The following is a 14010-nucleotide window of genomic DNA, read 5'->3' as shown; positions in this document are numbered from 1 at the left end:
AAATGGAAGCAAAAAGGTGATGGCCTCTGAAAGCTTGTACTGTGAAAAAAGTATACCATATTTCATGAAATATTCTCACTTGTAGAGCAGACTTTGAACATTCACATGCTGTCTTTCTTTCCTCATACAACAAAACAAACTGGGAAAATTATTGTATTATAAACACAACCTTAAAATTCTTATTTTAAAAGAACACCCCACCCTGGGGGAAAAAAAAAAAATCTCAGTGATCCTTTAAAGAAGGAACAAGCTGGAATCCTATGGAATGGCATCTAATAACACAGGTCATGGTATGCATGCTGAAAAAGGATATCTAGTGTTACTACAAGTTAATGTGCATCCTGTAATTCACTGTAATGTATTTTCAAAGCCATGAAGCCTGTGCTGGTGATCTCTAGGAAGCAGATTTGTCTGTTAGCCAGCTAATTACCAAATAAGTGCCCAGAGCAAGTACCTGCCATCTCCATCATAAAACTGTCCAATGCACAGGAAGATAAATAGTGACAGAAGCCCATCCTGAATTTGTCCACGTTGTGCTGCTATGTTCATTCTTCATTTCAAGTTATTGCTTGATTGACTGTGATTTTTGAAACGCAAACTTTTTCTCTTTAGAAGATCTTTCAGTTCTGTTGTGGTTGCAGGTGCTGGCTGGAATGCTGGTTGTCATGTCCTTTGATTCTGTCAGAGTGATTGACACCCCACACACCTTATTACAAGAAAAATAAAGCTCAGAATCCAGGCATCACACTGTTTTTTAAAGATGTTGTGTCTGACCTTGAATGACAGGTTATTTTGACAGTGCAGTGTTTGTGTAGTGGAATGATACTGAGTCATTAAGTTTAATAGAAGCACAAAATACAAATATGTAAAGAAAGAGTCAAGTCCTGGCTGGAAACATTTATAGGTAAATATAAAGAAACAGGCTAAAACAAGTGAGTATAATGAAAAACAGCACAAGACTGTGTTTTAAACATTTTGGAGGTGGTTTTTGGCTTGTGTTTTCTCAACTGGTTGTTTCTCTTGTTTTTGTTTCTTTTGCTTATTGAGCTTTTAGGTTGTTTCCTTCCTGCTCAAAGTGTACATCACAAAGGAAATTATTTTAAAAGCCCCAGTTTCTCAGTCTTCTGTCTAGCATCTAAGTGCTTTTTGAATTTTCAGGGCTGATTGAAGGAATAATCTGAAAGACTGGAGGAGGAAAAAGAAGTAGGTAGGCAAGGGTCTACCCTTAGGTAAGAACATGGAAGAGAGCAGGGAGATGTCTGCCAAGAAAAACACCAATGCAGCCATACAGTAATGGTGGGAATTTACAGAGAGAAAATTAATTCATTTTATACTCCTAAATAGGAATATTAAAATTTGAATTTAATGTTAATGTAGGAGGAGGAAGTTCCAGATGTGCATCTGTATGACATGATTTGTGTTCCTAGTGGCATCTCTGCCTTTGTTTATTTGAGAGACTGCATGATCAGATGATGCAAGAGAGAAATGAGGAGAAGTAGAAGGAAAAGAGAATGGACAGGAGGAATTACTATAGTATTAATCAAGGTAAAAGTTGAGTAGTGAGCAAATTGTTTTTTTCTATGCTGATCAAAGGAATCAAACAGATCATGCAGGTGTTACTGGAAAGAGCACAGACTTTGCTGACTTGTTGTGCAGGTCAGGGAAGGCCCCAGTTAAAAATGGTCACCATAAAGGATGACAGCTGGAAGGAACTGTCAGATTTAATGCAGATGAGCTTAAGGTCAATCAATCTCTACAGCCTCCCATTTTTACCTCTATAGTTGTGTATATATCCAGCTTCTAGGAGTATTGCTGACCTGCTTTGGCTGGGTCATTTGCAGTGATCTTGGCGGAAATGAGGAGCTGGGAACTGTAAGGAGTTCAGATTTGCATCACAGGGCTGGTCAGGGGCCAGAGCAGCTGGCTGTGAGGAGCAGCTGAGGCTTGAGCAGAGCTGGAGCAGGGGTGGCTTCAGGAGACCTCAGCAGAGACCTCCCAGTGCCTGCACAGGGGTTCCTGACAAGACCAAGCCACGTGCCTCCCATTGGCTCATGGAGGATGAGAGACTGGGCCTAGGTTGAAATGAGAGCTTCAGATCAGATGGATATAAAGAGAAGCATTTTCCCATGAATGGGCTCCAGCAGGGGAAAAAAGGCACAGAGAGGTTGTGGTGTCCATCCCTGGATGTTTTCAAAACTCAAAAAGGAGAAATAACATGAAATTCCTTTGCAAAAGGAACTGACTGCTTTATTTTTTCTCTCCAGGTTTGTCATTTTTAAAAAATGGTTAAGTAAACACTGTTTGTATTGGAATTCCTAGGAATGGTGTACAGCTGATAACATCTGACACAAGCATGCTTGTAGACAGCATTTTCTTTTAACAGAATTGTACTGGACATTCATTGGAATACATGATGGCAGGGATGCTTCTTATAGGAATTACCATGTTAATTCCATTAGGAAAAAAATATTTTCTGTGCCATTTATTTTGTAATTTAAGATCAGCATTCCACATTTGCAGAAGGCTGGTAGAATTTTTAAAGTAATAAATCAAAGGAATTTTCTTAATACCTACAGACCTAAGCGTGTCTTCCAGAACTATTCAATGAAACTAACTTGACATATTTTTTGGATGTGTAATCTCTGTGACCTTCAGTAACTGTTTGTTTCTTTAAATCTGAAAAATGCCTTTAAAGTGTAATAGCCCAGAGTTTCAAATAGTGCAGCAGGAGATGTAATGCATATTTTAACATGTTTTCTTTAAATTTGTCACCCAGACTTGTTGTGCATGATTATGTAAAAGTCCGTGTTTTTAAAGCCAGTAGTACAAGTGTGTGATGTACTTGGTTGGGCTAAAAAATTCAGAAGTCTAATTTATCTTGAGATATGCTCAGTCAAGAAGTTTTTCACAGCAGTTAGCTAACACTTCCAAGCTCTAACAGTGCCCCTGAGCCATAAAAGAAATTTGCATGTAAGAAATGTTTTGAATCTATTAAAACCTCAGCTCAGAGCTAAAGAGTTTCTCTTATGTCTTTGTTGACTAACATGAAGTGAGATCTTACAAAAAGCTAGGTTGTGATCGACAGATGCCAAATCTTAGGTTTTGATGTGATTATATTTTCTTCCATGCACGGTGGTTTGCTCTGGGACTGGAGTTTCAGAAAGACAGCAATCAATGGGCCTGTGCAAGAGTACACAAACTATATTACTTCTGGCAGTCGTCAAGGCAGAATTATTCAAAAAATAATCTGAAATGCATTTGATCATACACTAAAAGTTTTAATAATTTATGTTATACCTTATTAGCAAAGTCTTGTGTTTACTTTGTGACTGCCAAAACAAGATGAAAGGCTGCCTCCATGGAAATACAAGATTCTTAGCTCAAAGTCTCTGTCTGTGCATTTCACTTTGGTAATTTCCCTTCTTTTCCTCATTTTGATTAACAGTGTATCATTTTAAATCTTAAAGTACCTTTTCCTTCATTGTGGTGCTATTTAGTGAGAGCAATACTTAACAAGTCTACCAAAGAGTTTGTGGCCTATCAAGACTGAAACTAGTATAAACACATATTTTTGAAACTTCTTTACCTTAGGGCTTCCTCTCAGCATTTTTTATTTTTTTTGTTAAAAGAGGCTTTGATTTTTATTCTAAATTCCACTGAAATGAATCATTATGGTAATCTTTCTAACTCTTGCAGCTACAAAAGTGTGATTTCTTAGCTCAGCTTAAGGAACTGTTGCACTCTGACTAGTGATTGTATGTGGTAAATATCACAGCTATATCAGAATATTAGGTCAGAATATTACAGCAATTACTTAAAGATTTCCTTGGAAAACTAATGCACTATGACTATTTTATCTAGAGACAGAGATACAAATAAGGACTGTTCAGAATTAATCCTTCAATTAAGTGAGAGCATGGTGAGTGGACAGTGTAAATGCTGGTTGAAAAAATGAGATTTTTACCTCCACCGAGGTTATTTACACCAAATTTAGAATCATAGAATATAATCATAGAATGATATATACAGTGTTTTTCACTAACACAGCTGTTCATATGATAGCTGTGTGCCTGGAAGAACTGCTTATATTCTTGACAGACCCATCCCTGTTGCCCAGACTATGGCAAGGGCCACGCAGCCCTTACTCAGGAGGGAGAGGGTGCAGTGACACAGTCCCTTTGCAGAGCTCCTCTTCCCACTGGTGAATTTGTGCTGTGTCTCACCGAGTGGCACGACAGGCTCTGAGGAAGAGGCATCCACCTGCAGGTGTCTCTGAGTGATTATCCTGGGTTTAAAAGCCCTGTATGAATCTCAGGATTGAAAAGACTGTTATTTCCTACAGGAGCCTTTCAGTCACAGGGAGACAGATGTACCATTTTTTTTTAACAGATGCACGGTCTGTGATGATAATGAGGGAAATTTTCATGGAAACCTGTGGTATTACTCATGTGTCAGGCAGAATTTTGGGCCAAACCAGAGAACAGTGCTTAGAAAACATGAATCAGATGAATACACTCTTTACTTGAAAGGTAAGCTTTGGCAGGATCACCTGAAGAGGTGTACATTATCAAACAGAAACACAGCATGTTTAAGAGGTAGGCTGTGATGTCTTTAAGAAAAGGGTCACTTCAGTTTGCAAATTGAGATATTTTTGTCTTTCTACCAAAAGAAAACAAAAAATCGGTTTACTGTATCTGTATGATCATCTCATTTATTGGAAATACGATGAAGTATTTGAAGTAAGGAAAAGACAGATTTCACAGCTGTGCAGGCTGACTTAGATGAAACGCCACTGGTACAGCTCCCCAGCAGCATTCACCACCACTGGAACTTCGTAAACCTTGTTAAAATTTCTTGTGTCATTCTGTCCTATCAGCAGTATGCAGCACTACCTAATGCATATGCAGTGCATGTTATAGTAGAGGTGTAAGAAAACTGTATGGTAACACAAAAAAGCAGTATAAGAATGATCAAAATTATACCAGCAAGATGAGACTCTTTAGTTTTATGTTGGAAAACAGAAAAACTGTATAACATAAATGAAATGCCAGTGAAACCACTACTGTAAACTGTGTTACAGAAACATGATTGGATGCATGAAACACTGATGTGCTTAACTGTTAGTGCAGGGGAAAACTTAAAAGAAGTCTCTCAAAACATTTTACAACTTACAATTTGTGTTTGGGGCATTTTGCTGGCTGTCCCTAGTCTTCCTGAGACATGTAGGTAGGAACTAATGCTGAGCATGAAGACGAGCACTGAGGAGAAGGTCCAACATTATTTATGAGGTACTGGCCCTTTTTATCTGTTTGCCAAGGGATAGCATCTAATCTTGTATGAGTAAATGACTATGATTTTATCATGCAGTGTAGAAATATTTAATTAGGAGTCAATAGGCTGATTGTAGTCAGCCAAATTTTAAGTCACGATTCAGTGAAAAATAAATCTCAGAAGAAATAAGACTTTAGTTGTACTGATATTTTTACAGCCTTATCCATTCCTTTAAATCACTTTAGCCTTAGTATTAATGTACCAACAATACATATAAAAACAGGTCATTACCATAAATTAAGCACCTTACATTAGAGATCTGTGAGACCTGCAAAGAAAAGAAATGCTTTATAAATGTCTCAAAAGAATAAATTGCCAAAGAATTTTGACTAATTTGTAAAAAATCCTTAATACTGTACATTTTTCAGTTTAATCTTCAGGCAAAGGTTAATCAGCTTTGATTTGGGAGGACAAAATAGCTGTGGCCAAGTGCTAAAATTTCAGATGCCTTAGAAAATGATTAAGCTAAATTAATAGCTTAACAATAGTTTTTGATTAAGTTATCATGTTCTGCACAATATAGACTGAAGTTCTGCAGTGGTGCTGTTACTGTGCCTCACACTGGAGAATTACAACCAGTGTGCTTGCCTATTTCCTTTCCACTGTTTACCCAGCTGACATTCTTCTAGGTGCTTATGTGTGAGAAGTCATCCTCATTTCATAGTTCACTTGATCAGTAACCCTTTGCCTGTGTGAATTGAGATCTAAGTCAGCAATAACTCAGTTGTTAGAATAGCACTTACTCTAGACTATCATTTGCCCCTTTGATGCTTACTTACCTAACCAGTAGTAATCATTATTTTCCTTCCACAATTACTCTAATGGAGCTGATTGCTGAAATGGAAAACAGGAGGCAGTTACAGAAGGTTTGAATTGTGCTGTCACACTTTCATGGGCAGGCACCTTTCTTGGAGCTTTGATATTTCTTTGAGTTTGCCCAGAAATATGTTTGGTAAAAGACAGAGAGGGCATCTGGTCTGTATTTCCATGTGGCCCTGATTCAGCTTCTTGGAAACACAAGATTGTCCAGATAGGTACTTTCTGGGTCCCTGATTTATTTTATACAAAATGTGAAAGGGAAAAAAAAATAAAATGGTTTTATCAAAAACCTTTTTTTAACTGGAAAATTTCAAACCAATTAAAAATCCATCTGAACTCAATTGAATTCCTAGAAGATTATTCAAATACAGAGGAGGAAAACAGATATGATCAACAGAAATAGTGCATCTGGTGATGCAGCATCATTACACCTTTGTTTAATTACACCTTTACCACTTAAATCTCTTGCAATGTTATCAGAGTTTCAATGAATGTTTTTTCTTTGGAGTATCTGCAATACTGAACTGAATAAGGGTGCAAGAGAAAAGAGCCTTTTATTATTTTCACTTGGATTTTCTGCTAAAATAGTGATGCAACATCTGTAACTTGTGCTGCAGTTAAAAGACATCATTTTCTTGGGGATCTTGGTGCTTGCAGTCAGGTTGGGAATGGTAATGGCAGGCACAGCAGGGAACTGGATTCAATATACTGAATGAGAAGGTGAGTGTTTTAGCACAGCTGCCTCCTGAGGGTCAGGGGAAAGGAAAAGCCCTTTGGGAGGATTTTCAAGCACCACTGAGCTGGCACACCAGGAGTCGATGATTGACTTTAGAAGATCCCTGCTGTGCAAAGGATTGAGTGTTGTGGTCCCCTTTATCACTGGTTAGACATTTCTTTTGGAGAAGCCAAAAATCGGAAAGTAGTGAGATAGCAACAAAACAAATTAAAAAATAACCATCAAATGACTGTCTCTGATGGCAGTGAGGTCTGGAGATTTGTTTCTGTTGCTAACAGCTGCATTGATTTGGCAGTTAATTTCATTAGAAATGCTGATTTTGTATGGCATTTATAAGATTCCTGTATGAAAAACTGATGACCTGAGGATGATACAGTGCAGGTTGAATTGTTGGTTGTGAAAAGGACATTAATTTCACCGCAGTATAAAGAGGAGAGTGTATTTGGTATGCAAAATCAGAAAGACAGAACACAGTTTTAATCCTAATGTGTGCATTTCTTCACAGGAGTTCAGACGTTCAGTGCAGAACGGCACAAACTGGAAAGCACAGCCTTCTGTTGAGATCCCAGTGAAAACACGGCTCAGCTCCTGGATGGCTTTGCAGCTGCCATGGCAACAAGAGGGAGGTGGAGTGAAGATCCTGTCTGTCAGCCTGGCTCTGCTGGCAGTTCTTGTTATGTTTTACTATGGAGGAATGAAAACAGAACTGTGAACTGAATGGGGCTTTTATTAAAACAATAAAACTGCTGTTCAAAGTCTTCAAAGGAATCATTTTTACCAACAAATCTTTTTTTCCTTTCTTTCTTTCTTTTTTTTTTATTAGGAAAAAACAAGCTAATATAAATTGGGCAATAATTGGTACTCACTCTATGCCTTTTCTGTCATTCAAAGCAGAGAAGGTTAATAAGCTGTGGGAAGGCCTATCTTGTCAAAACCTGAGATCCTTGGTTGGTAGAACATTGGTAGATCCTTGGTTGGTAGTTTGTTGCATCTTTCCTTTTCTTTTTTTCCTAAAATGATGCAATGTTTGCATTACATACTTATTGTAAATGCAGGCAAACCCGATTGGGAAGAAATGATGATGTCTGACTCAGTTCAGAAGGCTGAATGATTTCTTTATATAACTATGCTGTAATACATTAATATAAAGGAAGATACTAAAACTACATACTACTTTCTCTAACTACCAAATCTAACTCACAACTCATGACCCTGTTCGCAAGAGTCCAGACACAGATGGATCTGATTTGCCATCAGGTTCATACAATCTCACCAGAATCCAATCAAGCAATCACCCCAGGTAAACAATTCTCCAAGCACATTCCACATGAGAAAAACAAGGAGCAGAAATAGAAATAAGTTTGTAAGGAATCTTTCCATTGAGTGATATTGGTCATCTTTTATGAGTAGATTATTTAAAGCTTTCCTAAAGATTGTGCTTGACGCACTGTGATCATTTGATATCTGTCTTTTTACATTAGAATGAACGCTGCAAGGCCATTAAAGTTTGTTATTTGTTGCTATTTATTTTGCTGTCATGTCTGAAAGAATTTTTGCCTGCCATCTTGCATCTCTCAACTTCTCAACAAGTTATTAGTCTTTATTAATATAAGAAGAAATATTTTTTTACATAGAAATAGTTCTGAAGGTGTTTAATTGATTAGGAAAATGTTGTTTGGGCGATAGAGTTCTGTTAAAAGATGGATTTAATACAGTCTGTAGATTTTATACAATGCTTAGAGAACTACCTGGGAATGTCTTAGTTTTGTGTTGGTTCAGTAAAACAATTATTACTCTGTTAGTTGGGGCAGTTGCATTTTACACAATGGAAATTCCTAATTACTTTATTCAAACCATTTTGTCATGAGAGGCTCTCCACACATCCTGTGAAGCGTGTTGGTGAGCCAGGGATTGGACTGTGTGCCCAGGTCTTCCATCACTTGACCACATCATATTGTAGAATTGCTCATGCCTTGTCACCTTTCTGAATCTTCATCCAATCTTCCACTTGCAGAGACTGTTTAAAATCATAACACAGGCACTGCTGAGGGTTTTCTTAATGTTTGTGTCATATCCAGATGGAGCTGAGCTGTCTTACATGGCTGTTGTGGTTTAACCCCAGTGGGCAGCTGAGATGCTTGCTCAGCCCCCTGCAGTGGGGGCAAGAATCAGAAGAGTGAAAGTGATAAAACTTAGGGGTTGAGGTAAAGACACTGAAATAGGTAAAGCAAAAGCTGCACACAAGCAAAGCAAACCAAGGAAATAAATCATTAATTACTTTGACAGGCAGGTGCTCAGCCATTCCCAGAAATGCAGAAGAGGCCTTGACTCTGTGCGAGCTCTCCAAAACATAGCCCCAAACCAGTTGCAGTGAAGAAAATTAACTCTAGCCCAGTCAAAACCAGTACATTATCTCTACAGTGCAGAGGAATAATCCCCCAGTAAGAGTGCTTTGTACCTTATAAATTGGGGATTTGTAATAGTTACACACAATTAACCAGGAAGCTCCACCACAACGCTTTTAGCACAGCCTGTAAATTATAACAACAGATGTAACTGTCTTCAGGAAATCAGGTGTGTGATCACTCAGATTTTATATTTCTTACAGCAACCACTGAAAGTCATAAGCCAAGACTCAAAATCTGTGAATTTTAAAAGAAAAATAACCATACCCATAATTTGCTTCTGTTTGTTGGCATGCTTTTTTTGTCAAGATTTTCTGTACAACAAGGAATATATAACAATCAGTAATTTACTTTTTTAACAAATTGAAAAATTCTCAAAAAACCGCATCAACAGGACTCTGGGAGTTGAAATTTTCAGGAAAGTACCACAGATTGCTAGATTCTCAGGAAAACTGTGGATTGGCAAAATCATATTCGAGCCAAACTTTCACATGTGATGGGAGTAATCTATGCAGATATGTTGTGTGTCTCTAGCATTATCTCTGTCAGCCACTCTAGCTTATCTAATCGTGGCAATTACAGACTCATTGCATCAGCTATTACAGAGATTTACGAAGCTTGTGATTTAGATTCTCTGCATCGTTGACTTTAATGGGACCAGCTTATTTTCTTAGAAATAGTGCAATATACTGAAAGAGGCCAAAGAAGACTTTGTAAATGACATTGCCTGCAGTATATTCTTAAACTGAGCTTTAGTCTGATAAGTAGGAAGTGGTGTTTATCAGTATTTTGTTGCTTTCCTTTAGATTTTGAGAGAGGTTTTTGACACTTCGTGTTGTAAAGCAGCATTGTGTTTGTCATTGTTCTGTTTCTGTGTTCTGTTTATGTACAAATAAAGCTTCCAAAGCTGCTGAGCTGAGCAAATCAGTTCTGGTCAAACAGCTCACCTGGACCAAGCTTGGACTGCCTGAGGCTACTTGTGCAGCTTGGGAAACCTCAATGGGCGTGGGTTGAACTGTACAAGTGCATCATCCTCATGGAAAAGTAGATCTGAACACATCTGATCTGTGAATTCTGATCCTGTTAGGCTCCTTGAATGCCCTAAGTACCCTGCCAGGTGGCATTTTTAATTTTTACATCAACATTATGTTTGAGACCTACTTCCAAGTATTCCTTCTTTGTAAACCATCAGGGTGGGTGAGAAATCTGCTGCACTCCAGCTTAACAAGGTCATTGCAGGAAAAGTTACCTCATAGTCAATTGATCCCACTTTCACACATGCTGAACACACTCATCACTAGAGAATGTGTCTGCTAATAAGCAATCTACATTCAATGACCTTTTGTCAGAGCAAAAAAGAGAATATAATTCCCATTTGATACCAAGAAAGTCTCAAATATTTTTTGTAAGTGTTTGTGGTAGCTCTGAGTTCTCTTTGGCTGTTTCCAATGAGGGATCTTGCAAACTACAGAACCCTGAGTAGCAAAGACATCTTAAATCTGTTGTTAACAGCATTAAGTACACACGTTTCGTTTTCTACTTGTGCATTGTATGCTGGAGGACTTTGTCATTAAAGTCTTTTCATTGTAGCTTTCTAGTAATAGTAGTTTAGAAAAAGAGTATGACATAGAAGAAGATTTTATGTAAATCTTGTCTATAAAGCAAGAGAAAGAAGAAAAGGTGCCTTTTGAGGAGATTCACCTCTATGACATCATTCCTTGCACATCTCTGAACATGTGACAGCTACTGTTAATCTAGTTTCACTTCCCGGTTCAACTTCCCATATGGAAGGTTGGAGTGATTTTTGAATAATAGCAGATAATATCAGAAGTGGCAGCAACTGGCAACTCTTGACACTAAGCTTGGCTGTGGCCATTACCCAGAATCCTCCTGCTCTTCTTGAGAAGCAATTACAATTTCACAGGTTGGAATTAAAATTCCCTACAGTATGCAGGAGAGTAACTGAAACTGTCAAAGTGATTTCAAGCTGCTAATCTCTTCCTGCTCCAAGAGTGAAAATAGAGCCCCTCTTACCCAGGCGCAGATCTGACAACTTAAAAATTCCAGCCTTCCACTATGTTTAAATACATATGGAGAGTGGCTTGATCTGCTCACAGAGGATATCTGTAAAGATGTTATGTCTATGAACATTTGTGTGTTATTAACAAGTCTATCTTTTTTAACTTTAAGACATGTGTAACTTCAGGGACTAAGACGAATATAAAAGAAGTCTTATGCAAGAGCTCTGACAATTTGGAGGAATGAGTAGGCATGTGCCTGTTTGTGTGAGGCTTATTAAAATCTTTATTTATGTCTTCTCAAACATTTTTTTTTTTTGTTAGAAAAATTGCTTACAACTTTCCCAGATTTTATTTTCACAGTTTTATATCCCACATTATATTTTGTGTGCACTATGGTTGATTGTATAGCTAGAAACAGAGAGCATTTAGAAATTAAAAAGTAGAGGAAAAAAATTAGGGGCTGTAAAACTAGGGTGCAAAATGAAAAATATTTGTGCAAAAGCTGCAAAACACGTTTGGTCTAGGAGACAGGGACCACAGAGTTATGAATTGGCTGCAAAATACCACTGGACTTGTTTAGTTATCCACTACATAATTAAAATCAGAGTCATTGCTGGCAAGTGTTTGTGCAAATATCATTAAATGTCTTTTAGTTCCATATTTGATTCATGCATGCTCTTAACTTTTAAGTGAATGCTTTTTTCCTTTAAATGAAGGTTCTTCAGTGAATGGGAGATGAATTATGAATAGTCTATTTTCATTTTAAAGAAGCCAAATACCATAAAAAAAATCATGTCACTGCAACTGCTGATATCCCAGAGTTCCCAGTTGGGAATTTGTGGTTATGAATTATCTTTAGTGCTGTCCAGTCATGTCCCATGAATGGAGAAAGTGTCCTTTCAATAATATTTTACTGGAGAATATTTAGCAATTATAGCCATTCTTCTTAAAAAATGGTCTTAACATGATGTTTTGTAGAGGACAATCTGCCCTGCATGGTTTCCTTAATGCTGGTTGTAGGTAATGGGGTGAATTTCCATGTTGGTAACCAGAGTGTGATGCAGATTTGTACCTACAATTTGGCGTGCTTTAAATGTCCCATCTGTCTTTGAGTGTGAAAACAGGATAGTTATGCTTAAGTGTGCATAAAATACTGTGTCCAGTCTCTTCCTGAATGGTGTTTGTGGGGAGTGGTGTACAAATGTTAGTTGCCAGTGGGTTACAGATTACAGGAGAAGCTTGGAGATGATAAAGCACACCAAAAAAGGACCATGATTGTTTGGCACATAGTAAGAGTTGGGGATCTGAGAGAAATTAATGTGATGAAATCATGACATGATGGGAAATTTGACTTCTCGTGGTTAGGATATCATTACAATATAATCTGAAAAATAAAACATCAGTGGTGTTTGGAAGGCTTTGCTGCACAGACACCCTTCCCAACTGCTCATAACTTGGGTTCCTGTGCTGTGTTGGAGCAGTCTGTCCCACCACACTGGTACCACAGCCAGAGAAACACCACCCAGCTCACCTGGCTTCTGGCTGTGAGCTGGGCACACACAGTTTCATGGAGGAGGGCATCATAACTCTGTCCCCTCTCACCCTGCTTCTCAGTGCATTACATTTTTTGCTGCTCGGTAGGGGAGATGGGTAAAGTGCAGCCAGCTAAGAAACTTGCTCAGTCCAGTGGCATGCAGTAAATAATGCACACTTTTTAGTGGTTGCAAGTTTCAGCTTTTTGTTTGGGTTTTAAGTACCTCCATTCCACTGTGAGCCTACATTCTCTCTAAGCCTTTCTTCCAACTGCTTCATCCAAGTCATCAGCACCTCATTTTGTTTTGTGGAAGATGGCATTTCTTCAGAAGGGTAAGTATTAGTCTGAGTAAGGTGGCTTCTTCCCTGAAAATAAAAATGCTGCTTCTCCAGTGAAGCTCATTTGCCAGAGATACCACAGCTTGGAATCCATTGTGTTGCAGTGTCTGTTCTTCACCTGTGTGGTGTCTGTCTGCCAGAGCCTTTGGGTTTTGTCAGAAACTCCCATTTTCTAATAAGCAGGATTAAAAGGCCTCTTCTGCTGTGCTGTATTAGTTTTGAACTTGCAAACCCTAGAAATGCTGTAATTCAGAGCAAGAGATAAAACACATCATTGATGTCCGCTGAACATATTAAATCTGATATCCACTAGTGGCTTTATGAGCTATAATAGCCAATAAAAATCACCAACTACAAGAAGTCTGTACAAGAGATTACAAAGGGCTGTGTGTGATATAGCCTGTAGAGTGTTAGTATGAGACTGCAGGAGGAAACAAGAGAGCAAGTTACCAAGTCAGCTGTACAGATAGCCTGTGGCAGAGAGAAAGCTATGTTCACAATCAAGGGACAGCTTAATCTCCAAGTATTATGGTAATATTAAGGAAATTTAGAAAAGACGGATAGCAGCTTGGGCATGCTGCAGCAGCATTATTTTGCTTCTGTCCTGCTCGGATTTAGTAGGTGAAAAGGGCAATCTGAATAACATTCTCCAGCGGAAGAGTAAAACAGAGCCTAACAGCAGATAGCAGCTTTGGATCTGTGAGAAGGAAAATATTTAGAATAAATCAGAACCTCCTGCACTTTCATATATCCTCCCTATGCTGTTCTGAAGGGACAGCTTGTTTTGATATGGTTTTATTTGGCTTTTTTTTTCTGGAAACACATA

General features: G+C 38.2%; 1 protein-coding gene across 3 annotated transcripts in view; it reads left to right on the top strand.

Moving 5' to 3' along the window:
* CDKAL1 (CDKAL1 threonylcarbamoyladenosine tRNA methylthiotransferase) overlaps positions 1–10205 on the top strand; it is a 375244-nt gene extending 365039 nt beyond the window's left edge. For all 3 annotated transcript variants that reach the window (XM_021553407.2, XM_021553406.2, XM_021553405.2), the window contains one exon: positions 7392–10205. In XM_021553407.2, coding sequence (XP_021409082.1) covers positions 7392–7598 — 207 coding nt within the window. In that variant the 3' untranslated portion in view covers positions 7599–10205. The remainder of the gene's footprint in view (positions 1–7391) is intronic.
* The last annotated feature ends 3805 nt before the right edge of the window (positions 10206–14010 follow it).

This window comes from Lonchura striata, chromosome 1, assembly GCF_046129695.1.
Source record: "Lonchura striata isolate bLonStr1 chromosome 1, bLonStr1.mat, whole genome shotgun sequence".
NCBI classification, from domain to species: domain Eukaryota; kingdom Metazoa; phylum Chordata; class Aves; order Passeriformes; family Estrildidae; genus Lonchura; species Lonchura striata.
The sequence above is the reverse complement of the archived record's forward strand: the minus strand, read 5'-3'. Positions and strand labels throughout refer to the sequence as shown.